At 44.1% G+C, this 15,752-nt stretch overlaps 1 protein-coding gene across 4 annotated transcripts in view; it reads right to left on the bottom strand.

The window, feature by feature from the left end:
• DAAM1 (dishevelled associated activator of morphogenesis 1) overlaps positions 1 to 12,535 on the bottom strand; it is a 155,769-nt gene extending 143,234 nt beyond the window's left edge. For 2 of the 4 annotated variants that reach the window (XM_037054417.1, XM_037054415.1), the window contains exon 1: positions 12,404 to 12,535. Coding sequence is in view for 2 of the 4 variants with exons in the window: in XM_037054413.1 (XP_036910308.1) it covers positions 12,054 to 12,173 (120 nt within the window). In the remaining 2 variants the exon portion in view is untranslated. Of the gene's footprint in view, positions 1 to 12,053; positions 12,225 to 12,403 lie in introns of those variants that run through there. The other 2 variants (XM_037054413.1, XM_037054414.1) reach the window with 2 other exon arrangements.
• Positions 12,536 to 15,752: the final 3,217 nt, after the last annotated feature.

Here is a 15,752-nt window from a genome sequence, read left to right as displayed (position 1 = left end):
CACTGACATCGTCTGCTCCTGACACTCAACCATCAACATGCTCAAAGCAGATGATCCCCGTCCTGACCCATCCTCAGGAGGTCGACGGGAGCATCACGGGCTACATCACAGAGCCTGGTCACTCACATCACTTCTCGTCACCAGGCATTTTACCACCAGGCATTTATCATCACAAGGGCGGGTACAGCACAATGAGACAGTATGAGAGACACATTCCCATAACTTCTATTACAGTATATTTTTTATAATTACTCTATTTTACTATTAGTTGTTGTTAATCTCTTACTGTGCCTAATTTGTAAGTTAAACTTTATCACAGGTATGCATGCATAAGAAAAATACATAGTATGTTTAGGGTTTGGTATTGTCTATGGTTTCAGACATGCTCTGGGGGTCCTGAAACATGTCCCCTGTGGATAAGAGGGGACAGATGTCTATCTACAAACTGTGTAACCATTACCACTAATTTTAGAATATTTTCATTGCCCTACAAAGAAGCCCTGTAAGACTTTTAAATTTGTCATTCTTTCTTTAATACCATGTCAAGCTAACAAATTTTTCTCCAGCACTAGAAAGCATCAACCATCTGAGACACGAAATCAGCATTTAGGGATGAAAAAAACTGAAGGGCCCTGGCTGGTGTGGCTCAGTGGACTGAGTGCCAGCCTGCAAACAAAGAGGTTGACGGTTCAATTCCCAGTCAGGGCACGTGACTGGGTTGTGGGCCAGGTCCCTGATTGGAGGCATGTGAGAGACGACTGATCAATGTGTCTCTCGCACATCACTGTTCCTCTCCCTTTCTTTCTCCCTCCCTTCCCCTCTCTCTAAAAATGAATAAATAAAATCTTTTTAAAACTGATAGAAGATTCGTTCTATAGGCATAACAGATACTAGAAAAGTGTGATATGTGACTGTAGAGTATTGCTTCCTACAACTAATACTGTGAACATTCCTTTAAAAACACAAACATTATCCAAAAAAGTAACACATGAACCAACTTGCCAGTGGAAGCAATGAGTCTTTCACTGGGGAGACTCCTTGCCTATTGCACAACGTAACTGGGGAGACTCCTTGCCTATTGCACAATGTAGTTTGTTTGTTTGTTTGTTTTTTAAAGATTTTATTTATTCATCTTTAGAGGGGAAGGGAAGGAGAGAGGAAGAGAAACATCAATGTATGGTTGCTTCTCGTGCATCCCCTGCTGGGTACTGGCCCCTGCCAGGAACTGGCCTGCAACCCAGGCATGTGCCCTGACTGGAAATCGAACCTGGATACTCTGGTTCACAGGCCCGCGCTCAATCCACTGAGCTACACCAGCCAGGGCAGTTTGTTTGTTTCTGAAGCCGACAACAGAGCATGAGCTGAGCTTCAGTTAAGTAAAACAGGAGTTCTAGATTCCAAAGGAAAAGACCTGGGATTTAAAACAGCATTCTGAAATGTTCATGCCCAACATTTAAATGAATGATGAATGATGTTTTCAAATGTTGCCTCCATGGTTTATGATAGTCCATAAAATGACCAGTATAATATTTCCCCCCCAAATGTATTCATTCCCTTGCCTCTGCTATGCTTGATAGAAATCTGGATCTAAAATTCTAGGCAAAATCCAAGTGAAAGGAGCCATTTTATCTGTTTCCCATGTTTGGCAGTTATAATGCTAGGGCTCTGTTCAAGAAGGACACTTGCAAGAAACAAAACTACCCCATGTTTGCGATGCCAGAGAGAAAAGTCTGATGGGGAAACTCCCCGAGTTAAACTTAACTGTGAAGTATTTAGATCCTTCCTAGAGAATTTGGATTGTTCTAAAATAGAAGCTGGTAAGAGCAGTGACCACTACTGTCTCACCTTACTTCCTCTCCAGGGCCCTCATGGTGTTTGTCACTTGTGATAGGGTGGTCTGTTTCCATAGCTTTTAAACAATAGGTTAATATGCAAATTGAATCTTCTCAGGGAAGCATCTTGGAAAAAAGATCACTTCCACCAGTAAAGCCTGAAAAATATAATACAGCTTCCAGATTATTAGAAACATCAGATTCCATGTATCAGATAATACACAATATACCAACAGGTAAAAGAGCATTCTCTTTTCACAAATGCAAAATTCCAGAAAAGTAAAAAAAAAAAAAAAAAAAATCAAGACAAAATGGAGGTAAGTTTTAAAAACAAAAAATTTAACCAGCCAACCATGTGGGCCCAGCACACATCTGCAACTATAGCCACACTCCCCACATGCAGGGTCCTTGTTGGCTCTTCTCACTAGCTTTCAGTCCTGGATAAATATCAGAATTACCTGCGGAGCTTGAGGTGTCCTGGAGGTTGGGCCCAAACCATAGAGCTACTGAATCAAAACGCTTAGGCACCTCTTTTTAAAATCCACCATGACCAATGTGCACACCCAGGGTGCAGAACCCACACAGCCTTTGGGAAGAGGCACCTTCGGATTCCTTCATAGGTCCCATCTCTCCCTCTGGGAAGGGGCTCTGGTTTATCTTTTAACTGAAACCCTGTGATTCCCCAAGCATTATCTTTGCATTAGTTCCTCAGGAACTGAGCTTGCGTTAGTTAACTGAAACTCGCAACATTCTCCTTTTGGACACTGAAAATGTTATCAATGTTTTTCTGAGAGGCAAGGCAAGTTTGAGTGTTGCCAAAGCCCAAGTTTTGGAGTTTTAAAGACTCTCTTGTGTTAAGGGTGAGAAAAAAAATGGAATGTCCCTCTGTTAATCCTTTTCAGAGCTCTTCCCACACTGCTGATTTAAGATAAGCTGTCATTTTTAAAGGCTGCAGGCTCTTTTTTCTTTTTTTAAACATTTTGGCCTTTGGCAATAATGACAGAGATGACCTTTCCCTTCCCCAAAGCTTCATCTTCCTTACCCACAGATAACATTGCTGATCCACCAACACAGGGCCCGGGCTTCAAAGTTGTTTACCCACTAGCCCTGGTGGGCCTGCCCTGACCCAGCATCAGCGTCTCACAGAGTCCCCTGTTGTGACCAAGGACATGTCCTTAAAATGTGGCTGGCCTCCCAGGCAGTGGTCATGGAAGAATGGAGAAGTGACCCCAAACGGCCTAATCCACTGACCTTTACTTTGCTCTAACCAACTGCCCAAATAAATAAAAACAGCAGGGTAGCTGGGCTTCCCAGATGAATTCCAATTTATCCCTAAATATCCAAGCTCGGTCCAGTGTTTAAAGTTCCCCAACCATCCAAAATCTGTCAGCTGGCTCTCAACTGAGGCTGATTTTGCCCCCTCCCCAAGGGACATGTGGCAATGTCTAGATATGTTTGGTTGTTAGAACTGGGAGGAAAGTTGCTACCGGCATCTAGTGGGCAGAGGCCAGGGATGCTGCTGGACATGTAGAGTGCACAGCACAGCCCGCACAACAGAGGGCTGTCCAGTCTACAACGTCAACAGTGCTGAGGTTGCAAGATCCCAGGCTGGGTCATCTGCCAGGTCCTCTGCTGGATAAATGTTTGAAGAGACTCCCATCACAATTTAATGTGGCTTAAAACAGGGACCACAAACTCAAATGCCTCCGAGGGCCAAGGAGCTGGAGAAATATCACGCAGAGTGGCTGTGTATGAGCACTAGGGTGGGGTGAGGACTGTGACAAGTCCCCACGTACATGCTCGCTAAGATCACTCAGTTTTCAGAAGAACACTGTGCTGGTCAAAGAAAACATGACAGCTGGCTGCATCCTCCCTGGGTACCACTGGTGGTCAAACTCTGGTTTGAAGAGAATTACCAACTTAAACAGCAATAGATGATCCCTCAAACACACTGTCCAGCCTCCTCACGTGGACCTTTCTGAGCGCCAGCACTGGAGAAGGTGACTAGAAGCAATTCTGTTAAGGAGAACAAACTACAGGAAGGGCTTCGCTTCGGCCACGAACAGGGTCTCAGGTACACTGTGCTGAGAACTGTGGCCAGCTGATCTCCACGCTAGGGAAATTCAGTGGGTGTTACGCCAGCATGACCCAGTACCACATGAGTGAGGTCATTATTTTAAGGTGCTGCCTTTCTCATAAAATTTTAGAATGTTCACAGTTTCACAGAGGAGGAGATAGAGGCCCAGGACGCTGAAGGAATTGCCAAGATTACCCAAAGCTGAATATAAAATCAGCTGGTGGTGTTTCTTTTTTCCTCTGAGCAATTGTACAGCAGCAACCAAAGGCAAAGGGATTTCATTCAAGGTGTCAAACATTCGTGACTAAGCTCTCTACCAACATGAATAAGTTATATGTTTAATTCAAACCCACTCAGCATCATCCTCTTTCCTCATCAGAGAAGTCATTAACACGTTTGCCCCAAGTCACTGGTTTAAGCTCTCCTATCCACATAATGGAGACATTTAAAGCAGGTTAAATATCTCCGTCCCTCCTTTCATACCGGGCGACAGAGAGGAGAGCCCAGTCAGCAGAACACAAGCAGGAAGCGCCATCCGAGTACCCCTGTGTGCACGCATGCTTTCTGCTGGAGGAATTCCTGCCCTGAAGAGACAGTATAAACAAAGGCAATCCAGTGGGAAACAAACGATAAGATAAGTGAAACCCAGTAACTCCCTCTGTCCTCCCTTCCACTAACTTCCCCCAACTTGTTCCATCAGAAAAACAACCTGAGTGCTGGGGAATTAAAATGTAAACCTTCCCCTCTCTGCTGCTATACAGCTCCTCCTCCTAAGTTGGGAGGTTAAAGGGAAAGATGTGTTTCTCTGTAAGGTCAGAGACTGTGGCTCCCCCTGTATGGGACCTGCAAGCCGGGGACAGCAGTCTTCCTCTGTCTTGGCGACGCCAAGAGAGCCAACTGGCCAGGAAGCAGTTCATTGGTCCTCCAGACTCAAGTTATAATGCAAGGGGTGTAGCAGGAAAAGATGGAGTGTGGAAGAAAGGAAGCTTCAGCCATAGCCTGAAAAGAGACTGGGTTGAACTACAAATAACATATATTTTTTAAATTGTAAAGCAATCTCTTAGCAGAAAATGTCGTAGGCAAGGCAGTTTCTTGCTACAGTTCCTGGAACTTCTGTCATTGGAAGTGTCACCTTCTCACAGAATGTCAAGCTCCAAATGTCCAAATGGGTCGCAGAGATTTTCCAGTCCGATGCTGACCACCACCCCTCCCTCTTCTTCTAGAGTACACGTCTGCAAGAGTAAAGCCCAGAAGTGGTACCAAAACACCCCCGATGACTTCCGTCATAACCCCAAGAAAGAGAAAAGGCAAGTTATGGGGCTTCAACAAAGCTTTAGGAGGTGTCCCCTAGTCCTGACCCACTCCTCACAGGTGAGTACTTGTCAGAAGCATATAGTTCCTTGGCAAACTGCTGGCAAAGCCCTGCCTCTCGATCCATGGGGTCTTAAAAGAGTAAGACCCCACATCAGTTCATTTTATAATCTGGCACCCTTGTTTGCTGGTAGTGGTGATGGCTGTGAACTAATAGAGACACACTGTCCTGTCTACTCTCTTTTGTAGCCAAGAGCATGGTGAGTTAAAGAAGAAAAAAAGTTGACTAGGATTACAGATGCAGTTTGTGGCTCCCAAACAAGTCAAACTAACCCATGCCCTTGACCTGAATTTTACGTCAGTAACAAACGGAGCTTAGCCAACAAGCCAGAATAGAAGAATCCATCTCAAAAACAAAAGATGGACATCTGTATTGCCCACACAATCCCCAATGCTCAGATCTGGGCTATCTTGTCTTGGGAGTCTAAATTCAGAAAGTCCATCAGATGGGCAACATTTGCCAATGCCACAGATTTTTTTTAAATGAAAAGGACAAAGACCCATTTAATAGGTGACCCTAATAGTGTACCTAGCAGAAACACAGGCAACCTTCAACTTCAATTCTGGTGCAATATATAGAACAGAATGAGTTCAGGTTGTCACTGAAGGTGCATGACATACTTAGGAAGTGTAACAAGATGAATGAAAAAATAAAAAAGCTTCTGAAATCAATGGCTGGTGAATGAATGTTATATTTGAGTAGCCTGATGACTAACAAGTCTTTTGTTGTTATTTTCCTTCCCTTGCAATGTGCTATTAGGGCATAATTTCCCTGAATGACAGTTTTTTAGTGAACTGTCTTCATTAAATATTGCCAAAGTGATAATAATATCCAGTTTTAAGCCAAAAGGAAAAGATCTATTGTAAGTCAGGAAGTTGCACCAGCTACATTGGAAACTGAACTTGCTTCCCTCGTTTTCCACACTTAATTCACAACAGTGACTATGTTTTAAAAGAATTGCAATTGTGTATTTGGCACCAAATTTGCTCCATTGCAAACATAAATAAAAGTCCTTCTTCTGAGGTGGGAGGAAAAAGGTTAGTTTAATATCTAAAGATACGCAATATTAGATTACACGTTTGACTACTGCTGAAGTTTTCATTATTTTCTCTTCAAAATAGCATTTACAATTTATGTTAAAAGACAGCAGGGAAGAAGGAAGCTAAGAAGTTATGGGAGTCTTAACTCGCCAGGCAGGCTCTGTGGCCCTTTTCTGGATAAGAAGAGCTTTCTTCAGATAAGGGATTCAACCTACTGAAAAGTTATCTCCATTAATAAATAGGGTTTAATGCTGGACAAGCTCCAATTAGATTCAGAATATAAGCATTTCCATTTTCAAATAATATGCTTATCATTCACACAGCCAACTGAAGGGAGTTCAAAGTTTTCTCATTCAAATAAGCAAATGCAACATTTTTAACTTCATGCAATATTTTCTGCTCAAGAAAATCAGACTGAATATAAGATATCATTCAATGTAGAAGCATTTTTACTTTTAGTGAACCCAGCATTTATTAATCTAGCACTGTTTCAGAATTAAGAGATGTAAAGGAAGTTGTGGTTCCCCCAACTTGATGGAGAGAAAAGAATACATAGGAAAACTAGGGGCAAGACCAGAGTGTAGATTGCAAAGAACTACGCTGCCTGGGTCCCTAACCTGGTCTGCTACCTACCAGCTGTGCAACCTGAGCTACTAAAAGCTCCTTAACTTCCTCAAGCCTCAGTTTTCTCACCTGTAAAATGGTGATAATAGCACCTACTTCATACAGTTGCCATGAGAGGGCAATGGTTAAGCTCACGCGAAGCATTAGGAAAAGCTTGGCACAAGGTAAGCACCTTACATACCTTAACTATTAGTATCACATTAGCTGTGTTAAGCTGTGTGGTCAACCTAAAGGCCCTAGGGAGGAAGGAGCAGAGGCGGGTGGTGAAAGCTGAAGGCTAGGCAGGGAAGGCTTCCTAAAAGCTGTGGTACTCCAGCTGAATCTGAAAGCACAAGGAGAATTGACACTCAGAAGAGTGCTCACCCCAGCTGAGGGGAGCCATTACTGCAGAAATTCACACAGAGGTAAAAACCAGGCATGCTTAACCAACAACAAGGAAAATAAGCTCACCACAGCTGCTGAGGGCAACCTCAGTTCAATGGAGGAAGGGGCTCTGTGCCTGTTGCAGTGCTTCTAGGGTTGCCCACTTAACTCAGTTTTGGACACATATACTATGAATGTAAACTCACTGTGAAATGCTCAGTTCTCTGTTCCCCTGGATGCCAGAAGATAAAAAGATAAACAAAAAAAAGTGGGTTTTCTTTCTTTCTTTTTTTTTTGCTACAGAAATAGTCTGCTACAGTGGAGTGGAATGTAGGTCACCAAAGTCAACTTGCATCTCATCTTCATCTGTCCCTCTTTCAGTGCGGGTACTAAGTGGTGCCTTGGAGGAGGCTGGGTGAAGGGGGGAGACGACGATCCATCCTTCAATTCTAATCTCTATCAGCAGCTCTCAGCCATCCTAAGCACAATCTACATAAAAAGACAGTGCACCTGCTAAGTGAATGTAACTTTGAGAGAAGGATCCTCGGCCCCGGCCTGGCCTGCCTTACCCTGCCCTGCCAACAGACAGAAACTGCCCTCCTTACCCATTTCTTAAATGTTACCTATACTATCTCAATTGCCTCCAAACTGAGTCCTTGGGAAAACCACTAAGAACTGCTGTGTTTAAAATATATATTCATTTAGAAGTTTTCCTCCATTACCAAGTTAGAAATTGTAATATTAAAATAAGTGACAGTAGTTCACACTGTCTATTCAGAGAAAAATCAAAAATAAAATAGAAATTTGTTTTTCATTTTGACTGGTGCCCCCTCTAGGAATTGATCAAGGTGGCTAACATAACTTGGCAAAATCACTTTGTTTCCTGCAATGTAAGGGACAGACTTTAACACTTGGAAATACCAGGGGCACGACATGAAGCCAGGGGGTGTCCCACAGAAGTTACAAGCTCTGTGATTAGTTCCCGAGTCAAACACCTGACGTTCTCAGTGGCACCAAGCTCTGTGGGAAAAGCTTACTTCCCCTGGTCCAACAGCTATAATGTTTTAAGGTATTTCACAGAAGAACTCAAATTCTCAAGCCAAAGCCACTCTTTATACCATCCCCCAAACATTTACAAAATGAAACACTCTCCATCTTAACTATATTTTATTGGTAAACACCTGATTTGTTCTGATGACCATACTACCAACAACAAAAGCAGCCTTCTAAAAAAAGTAGCTCACATAAAACCACACACAGACACAACACACACGTTCATAACAGCCAGAGCGTGTCCGCAAAGCAAGCAAGCCAGGATTCAAATTCCTTGGCACCTACTCACTGAGCTCCTGTAAGCACCACCCAAGGACATAACCCACCACACCCTCTTCACCATCACACCTCCTCACTAATTCATACTTCTGAAAACCCACAGAACCCGACTCACCACATGGTAGCAGAATGTTGCACATACTGGACAAATGTCTCCCACCCTGTTCCTCCCTCAGGTCAGCCAGCCTGGAACAAACTGATCCTGTTGAGAACAACTCCATCCCAGAGAGAGCACGACTGTCTAGCTTTTCTACCCAAAGCGTGCCCCAGGAGCCACTGGTGGACTGGCAAAAGCTTCTAAGTATCTTTGTCTTAGTCTCTGTGTTCTCCTGTCATTCACCTCCTGGGAATGTTATCTGGGCCAAGGATAGTTAGTACAATGGAGAGAAATCTAGAAATGTCTGGTCTAGGGTAATAAAAATTGTATTAAAATTACAGGGGTCCTGGCCAGGTAGCTCAGTTAATTAGAGCATAGCCCCAATGCACCGACATGCGGGTTTGATCCCCAATCAGGACACTTACAAGTATCAACCAGTGAATGCATAAGTAAGGAGAGCAACAAATCGATGCCTCTGTCCTCTCATTTTCTCTTTCCCTCTCTCCCTCCCTCCCCTCTCTTCCTCTTTCTCTCCAAAATTAATAAATAAAAACTTAAAAAAAAGAATTATAGGGGGAAAACTCCGTATGGGTGAATGTATTCCAAAAGCAAATAATTACAAAATATGTCTATTTCAAACACATAGAAGCACCTTTTATACTTCAAGTCACAGGCAACACAGGAGTTTTACTTTATGCTGAGATGAAACTGCTTGACAGAAAGCTAAGAGAAATGTTACAATTGATGACAGCACTATCCGTGGAACGAATACAGATTTTGGATCTCCCATCATGGCTCTACTACTTAATATTGATTCTGAAAATATTTAGTAAGTACTACATGGACAAGCACTGATTTAAATGCTGGAGAGGCAGGGATAGACAAGACAAAGACCCTGCTCTCAGAGACCTTGGAGGATTGGTGAACACTCCATACGTTGGAATTGGTGTCAGAATTATAGGGAGACAGGAAGTAAACAGATAAAGGAGATTTTTGTTTCAGTCGATGATAATCTAGGACAAAAGTAGAGAAGGTAAGTGACAACTTCTGATCTGTTTTCTCATGGGGAAATATCTACCTACTTAAAAGGAAATGATGAATGTCAACCACCTGGCACATAGCATCCCTAAGCACTGACCTACTCACAAAGGCACGTGCATAGATGCTCACAGATACACCCTCCCCCCCTTCCAGCGCTAACAGCAATATCTGGGATAACATACCTTGGTATGAAATGAGAGCAGAAGAGAAACAAAATACTTGTGTAATCAACTACACTTAATGCAACTAAGTTGCAAATAACTGCATTCGAAAAAGGCAACATCTAAACAATTAATTCCAACATAAAGGAACAAATAGAAGTCCATATACTGAAATAATAGTAGTAGTAGTAGTAGTAGAAATAATATAAACAGTAACATGTCTTGCCTTGCCCACTTTGAAGGCTTGCCTTGAATAGCAAGGTTATTTTGCCACACAAGTGAGGTTCAGAGATATTAACACAATGCCACAGTGTTAGAAGCTGCGTTTAAACTCTCATTTCAGATTTTTTCGAGAAAAACAAAAGACAACAACCAAGTCCTTCTTAGAGTCACAAAATTTTCTAGGTACAATCAATTTTAGGAAACCCTCTGTACCCTTCTCCCCACACCAGCCATGACTGGGGACCCCAGATGTCACGGATTAACCCCCACAATGGGGTAGCCAGTAGTGCCAGAGGCAGCCTAGGGCCCAGAGCAGGCTTCCTAGATCCCAGGCCGGTTTGCTTCACTCTCAAGAACCTGCATCCTCTAGGCAGGCTTTTAGATTTTATCAGAACCACAAGGGATGGCAGTGACTTCCAGAATTCAATTTCCGTTATTACTTGTCCATAAAAACTTCCAGTGAGTTGCACCTAAGTCAAATTGAGGGCCTTTACTGGTGGCCAGGGAGCTCCCCTCAAGCAGAACAGAGCTCCATCGCGGGAAAGGTAACGCCAACACTATAATACACGGTACTAGAAAAATGAAGTAACTAGCCTGAAAGGGGAAAATATATCCTTCAATTTTAATTTTCAGAGTATGCCTCGGGAAAAAGGCTCCAAACAATTATTTATGGGGAGGGAAGTGAAGAGACAGGCATGGGCACTCTGAGAGGGAAAGAGGCTAAGAACTGTGTCCAATCCATTTACACGAAAATGGAGAGAACCCCAGGGCTGTGAAACCGGTGAGGAGGAAAGAGCAGCTGGGCCCAGGGCGAGCATTTGACCACTGTCACTGGCCACTCCCTCCCAGCTGCCCGCAGAGCCACATCGAATTGAAACAGCAGTGAGAGCAGTTAAGATTCCGACGGCAGGAGTCGCCATGGCAACGGGATTCATCTTGCAGACAAACTCCGCTTCGATTCACTAGGTCCTTCTCAAGCCTCAAGAAACTACCAGCTTAATGACAGCAAAACGGTCACGGGTGGCATTTGCTCTTGATGCTAATCTGCGGGTGGACATGGGCAGCGGGGCAAAAGGGGGCGTGATTGGGAGAAATGGAACGTGGGTATCTATTCCTGGACACAGAACACCAGGCTGTGAGCAAGTTGAATACAGCCCTTAGCAGGGTTTGAACAACCAGTGTGTAAGCTAAAGAACAAGGGTGCTAGAACGGGAAAGGAAATCCTCCCGTTTTCAGAGGACTTTATAGAATTCTTGGGCCTCGCGCTTGTCTCCCATCGAAGGGCCAGTGCATCACAAGCAGCTGAGTTTTCGGCACCAGCTGGGAAAAGCCGGTCACCGAGCCCTCCTGCCCCACAACGAACCTTACCAATAGATTATTCAACACCTCCACTGCTTTACCACCTCCCACCCCAGAGCTGAGGGCAGACGCTTCACTCCAGCTCAGGTGCTCTTTGTCGAGGGAGCAATCAGTACAGGGTGGACCAAGAAGCGCCTTCCTCGGAGAGACGAGGGGCAGGAACGCTCCGCGGCGCCCGGAACCCGGTCCGCAAGCGGCGCAGCGTCCCTCTCCGCAGTCGCCAACACCCCTTGCTCCTTCCGCAGCGCGGGTTTCCCCTCCTCTCTCTCTTTTGAAACCTTTAGCTTACAACTTTGCCTGAATTATAGTTGGCCCATCCCTTTCGAGTAAGTGAAGGTGCCAGGCGTGGTGGGGACTCTGCTCAGAGTTCCTCCTTCCCTGTCGCCACCTCTGAATCCACTGAGCCTCAGGATTCTCTCCCTGGGAGCCTTCTCAGCCAGCAGTTCCCAACAGAGCAGTGCCCGCAGCGCGCAGCGGAGGCCACCGACCCCCAGCGCCCTAGTCCCCGAGTGACTGCAGCAAGGCGGCTGTACCTGGTACCCTGCCGGCTCGCTCGGCATCCAAGCTCCTCTGAAAGAAAGGAGGGAGGGACCCTCACCCTCAGGGGCGCCTTCCTCTCTACTCGCCTCGCTTTGCGCCGTGCTTGCAGCCATTTTCCCAAATCCAGCTTGGCAGCCGGGAGCTCTCTAGGTCCTGTTCCCACCCAGACCCAACCTGAAGGACGGGTTTAATATTTACCCACTCGTCTGAGAGCTCCAGGGAGGCAGCTGGAAGGCGCGTCGCGAAACAAGCGCCGGCCGGAAAAAGCGCACCCACCCCCACGCCACCGCGCGGTGCCACTTAATGAATGAGTGCGGCGACCGAAACGGCACATCCCCCTTACCTGAGCAGCCCCTGCATGCTGGAAAGGCGGCTCTGCGCTCCGGGTACAATGGGATCCGGTTAAACAGTTTCCTTCACAGCCGCTCGTAGGTTACCCACTCGCAGGTGACATCACCCTCTCCTCTGCTGATAGGATAGGATGTGGCGCCCACTGCGCATGGGTTTCCCTTATTAGGCCCGCGGACTCCTGAGAGTTGTAGTCCCAATTTCACAAGCAGAGCCTGGGTGGCTCGCTACACTTAGGTTAGCGGAACTACACTTCCCGACGCATTTCCCGGCCTCTTTGTCTCCGCCCCCTAGTCCCGCCCCCTCCAGGACCCGCCCCCTTCCCCGCCCTCGAGCCTTGCAGTGTTTAGCGGTGGTCGTTTAGAAGCATAACTGCGGACAGCGCGGGCGAGAGTTGGGGGGTGCACTCTGCGGTAGTGCTCTTTGACTTGACCTCCACTCGGCGGGTGGGGGTTCTGAGGGCCCGAAAGGGTCCGGGACTAGAGCGCACCGGCTAGGCGGCTCTGACCAACCCTGCGCTGTTGGCCCCAGCTGGAAACAGAAGATAAAGCCTTTCACTGCCTTTCCTCTGTGTAGCAACTAATTAATGGGACGCACGGGTTTCTGGGTTAAATGCAGTCCAGGAATTGCCCCACGTCCCCGAGGATGAGGCAAAGCCCACCTTGAAGGAGAGAAATAAATCCCCGTGTGCCCCACTCGGTATAATTTACCTTTCTGTCTCTCCTCTCATTTAACGAAGTTCGCGGGGAACAGCTTAGTTGGCTGGGCTGACAGAATAACGGAGGCTGTCACTAATAAAAATGCAGTGTAATAGACAAGACAGTCGCCGCAAACCCTCCCTCAGGGAGCCTGCTGCTGCTCTTGCTGCTGCTGCTGCTGCGGCCGCAGAGATAATACTACCGCGCAGCCATGCTTTTGTTCTTCGCTGCAGCGGACTTCCCGCTCTGATGGCTTTCAACTCCCAGGAAGACATCTTTTTCTAAAGTTTTAATAAATGAGATGTATACGTACAAATGCACTTTTAAATCCATGACACTGTACCCATGCTTTTAGCTTCAAATTTTTTTAAATGGCCTAAATCGAACAAAGTGCTGTTCTCAAACTGCCATGATCTTAGTATACCTACATGTTTATTTAAAGGTGAGCAAAAGGTGTGTATCTGAGTTCTGAACCTTCAAGATTTTATTTTTCATGTGAGATATTTTGGTGGCATTTTTCATTGTCCAATGAATACCAACTATGAAAAAATTAACATTGAGAGCCAATCTCCATTTTCATTTTTAAGTGAAAAAAAAAGCATCTAGTTATTCCAGTAGTAAAAGTAGAGTTCATTATAACCGTATTTGATGTCAAAGTCACATTTATTGATCAGCTCACACCACACTTCTGCTAGCAAAATCTCTCAAATACTGTATGTCTTGTAAAAAGAAAGTTCACAATTAAGATTTTAAACAATTCTCCACCTAATTGTTGATGGTAGTCTTACAATTTATTTTCTCATTTTATTGTGCAACAATAACTTAGTCTCAAGAGAAAAATATTCATGAAACTAGTTGAGGATCTCAGGGAAAAGGAAAATGCTTTGTTCTACTGAGAGGTGTTTTAGTGCTGAATTCCAGTTTCCTTTAAACCAGCCTATTGCTTATGTACCAGACACATTTTTCTCCACTGAAGAAAGATAACTTTGAATGTTGCTCTCCTGTTCTGAACTATTCCATCCATTCCAAATATTGTCTCAAATGGAACCCAGACAATACAAATGTTCCTTTGGCCATCAGATCAAGAGTACAATCAGTGATACTCCAGCTAATGGGTAGGCTTAGTAGGCTTAATGCATTGCAGTTCATTGTGGGAAAATAGTCAAGAAACTTGACCTGGGATGATTCTAAAAGCTCTCCCAGTTTTATGATGGTGTAAAGCTTTTAGATGGAAATATAATCAGTGAGCCTGATATTAATTTAGTCAAATTGGATGTGGAGAGTCTCCATAAGGCAGGGCTTATCCTTATAGAGAAAAGTATATTATTCAGGCACACTGAGGAGTAATTTTATAAGACAAATCCTTACAGCAAGCTTTCTTGAGTTTTCAGCAGTGAAGGAGAGAATGGAGTCTTCTGGGGAAAAATTTATTCTGTATAGCAATTAATATTATAAGGGTGTTACACAGCTTATCTCTGTATATAAGGGACATCATGCACAATAGAGTACAAGCACATGGATGTGGGGATGTGCATGTGTGCTTCCTATGCTGTACTTCCTATGAAACAGATATAAATATAGATAAATATTGAAAGCAAAGCATTATGTTTGGAAGCATTTTGCTATAAGTGCAATGGATTTGAACTGATTCCTGCACACTGTTTCGCTGGTAGGTAACCAGGGGAAACAAAGATTGCTCTTCAGCACGAGAAGCACAGTCTGTGGACCTGGGACCAGAAGCTTAACTCCTATGGAGACAGAAGGGATATCTCTCTATCTCTCTCTCTCTCTCTCTCTCTCTCTGATTGTGTATTTGTGTTTAATTCTTTCTAGATAACTAGTCTTATAGCCAACAAAAATACCCATTCTATTAATTTATATTATCAGTCAATGAGTTTCTTTACATTTTTTTCTTATTTTTCTAAAAAATGGCTACTGATGTTCTAGAATGATCTTATGAGAAAGGCTTTGTCTTGTTCCATAATCATTGTCTATTGACTAGGAAGTTGTGGGACCACTGAAAACAGATTTAATTGACCTTCTATAGGTAAAGGAAGGGGAAAATGTCATAGGGTATTTTGCTGATTTTTCAGAGTAATCTCTTATGTTGGGTTTTATGATAGGGGAGAAAATGGGATGTCAACAGAGAAAGGACTTCAAGTTTGTAGCCTTGTATATGTCTTCACATGATAGCTTGCTGTTTTGCAACAATCGATGTTGTGCGCTGAGCCCAGGTTGGGGATCATGCTATCTTACCACTTTTGAACAGTGTGACTTTATTTTGTGTGGCTTATTCTCTCTGAGCCTTGGTTGCCTTATTTTAAAAATGGGGCTAATAATGAATCCTACTTCACAAGGTTTTTGAGGGTTAAATTAAATGACATATGTAAAAACACTTTTCAAATTGAAAAGAGCTAGACAAATACTAGTTCTTTTTATCACTTGCAGTGTTTTCCTGCAGATTATCTTAGAAATGTCAATCCTAATTATGAAACGAGTTGATAAAATCCTATCTGAATTTTTTAAAAACCTTATTCTTAACAAGAAACTGAGAAATTATACATCATGTACATATTATCTCATTAATTTTAAGGAGGCAAAATGTACTTTGAAGAAAAATATTAGAAATCCAAATTGAACAGTGCT

This window comes from Sturnira hondurensis, unplaced genomic scaffold, assembly GCF_014824575.4.
Source record: "Sturnira hondurensis isolate 20B ecotype Veracruz unplaced genomic scaffold, ASM1482457v3 Scaffold0008196, whole genome shotgun sequence".
In the NCBI taxonomy this organism is placed as follows: domain Eukaryota; kingdom Metazoa; phylum Chordata; class Mammalia; order Chiroptera; family Phyllostomidae; genus Sturnira; species Sturnira hondurensis.
This window is presented reverse-complemented; position numbering and strand designations above follow the sequence as displayed.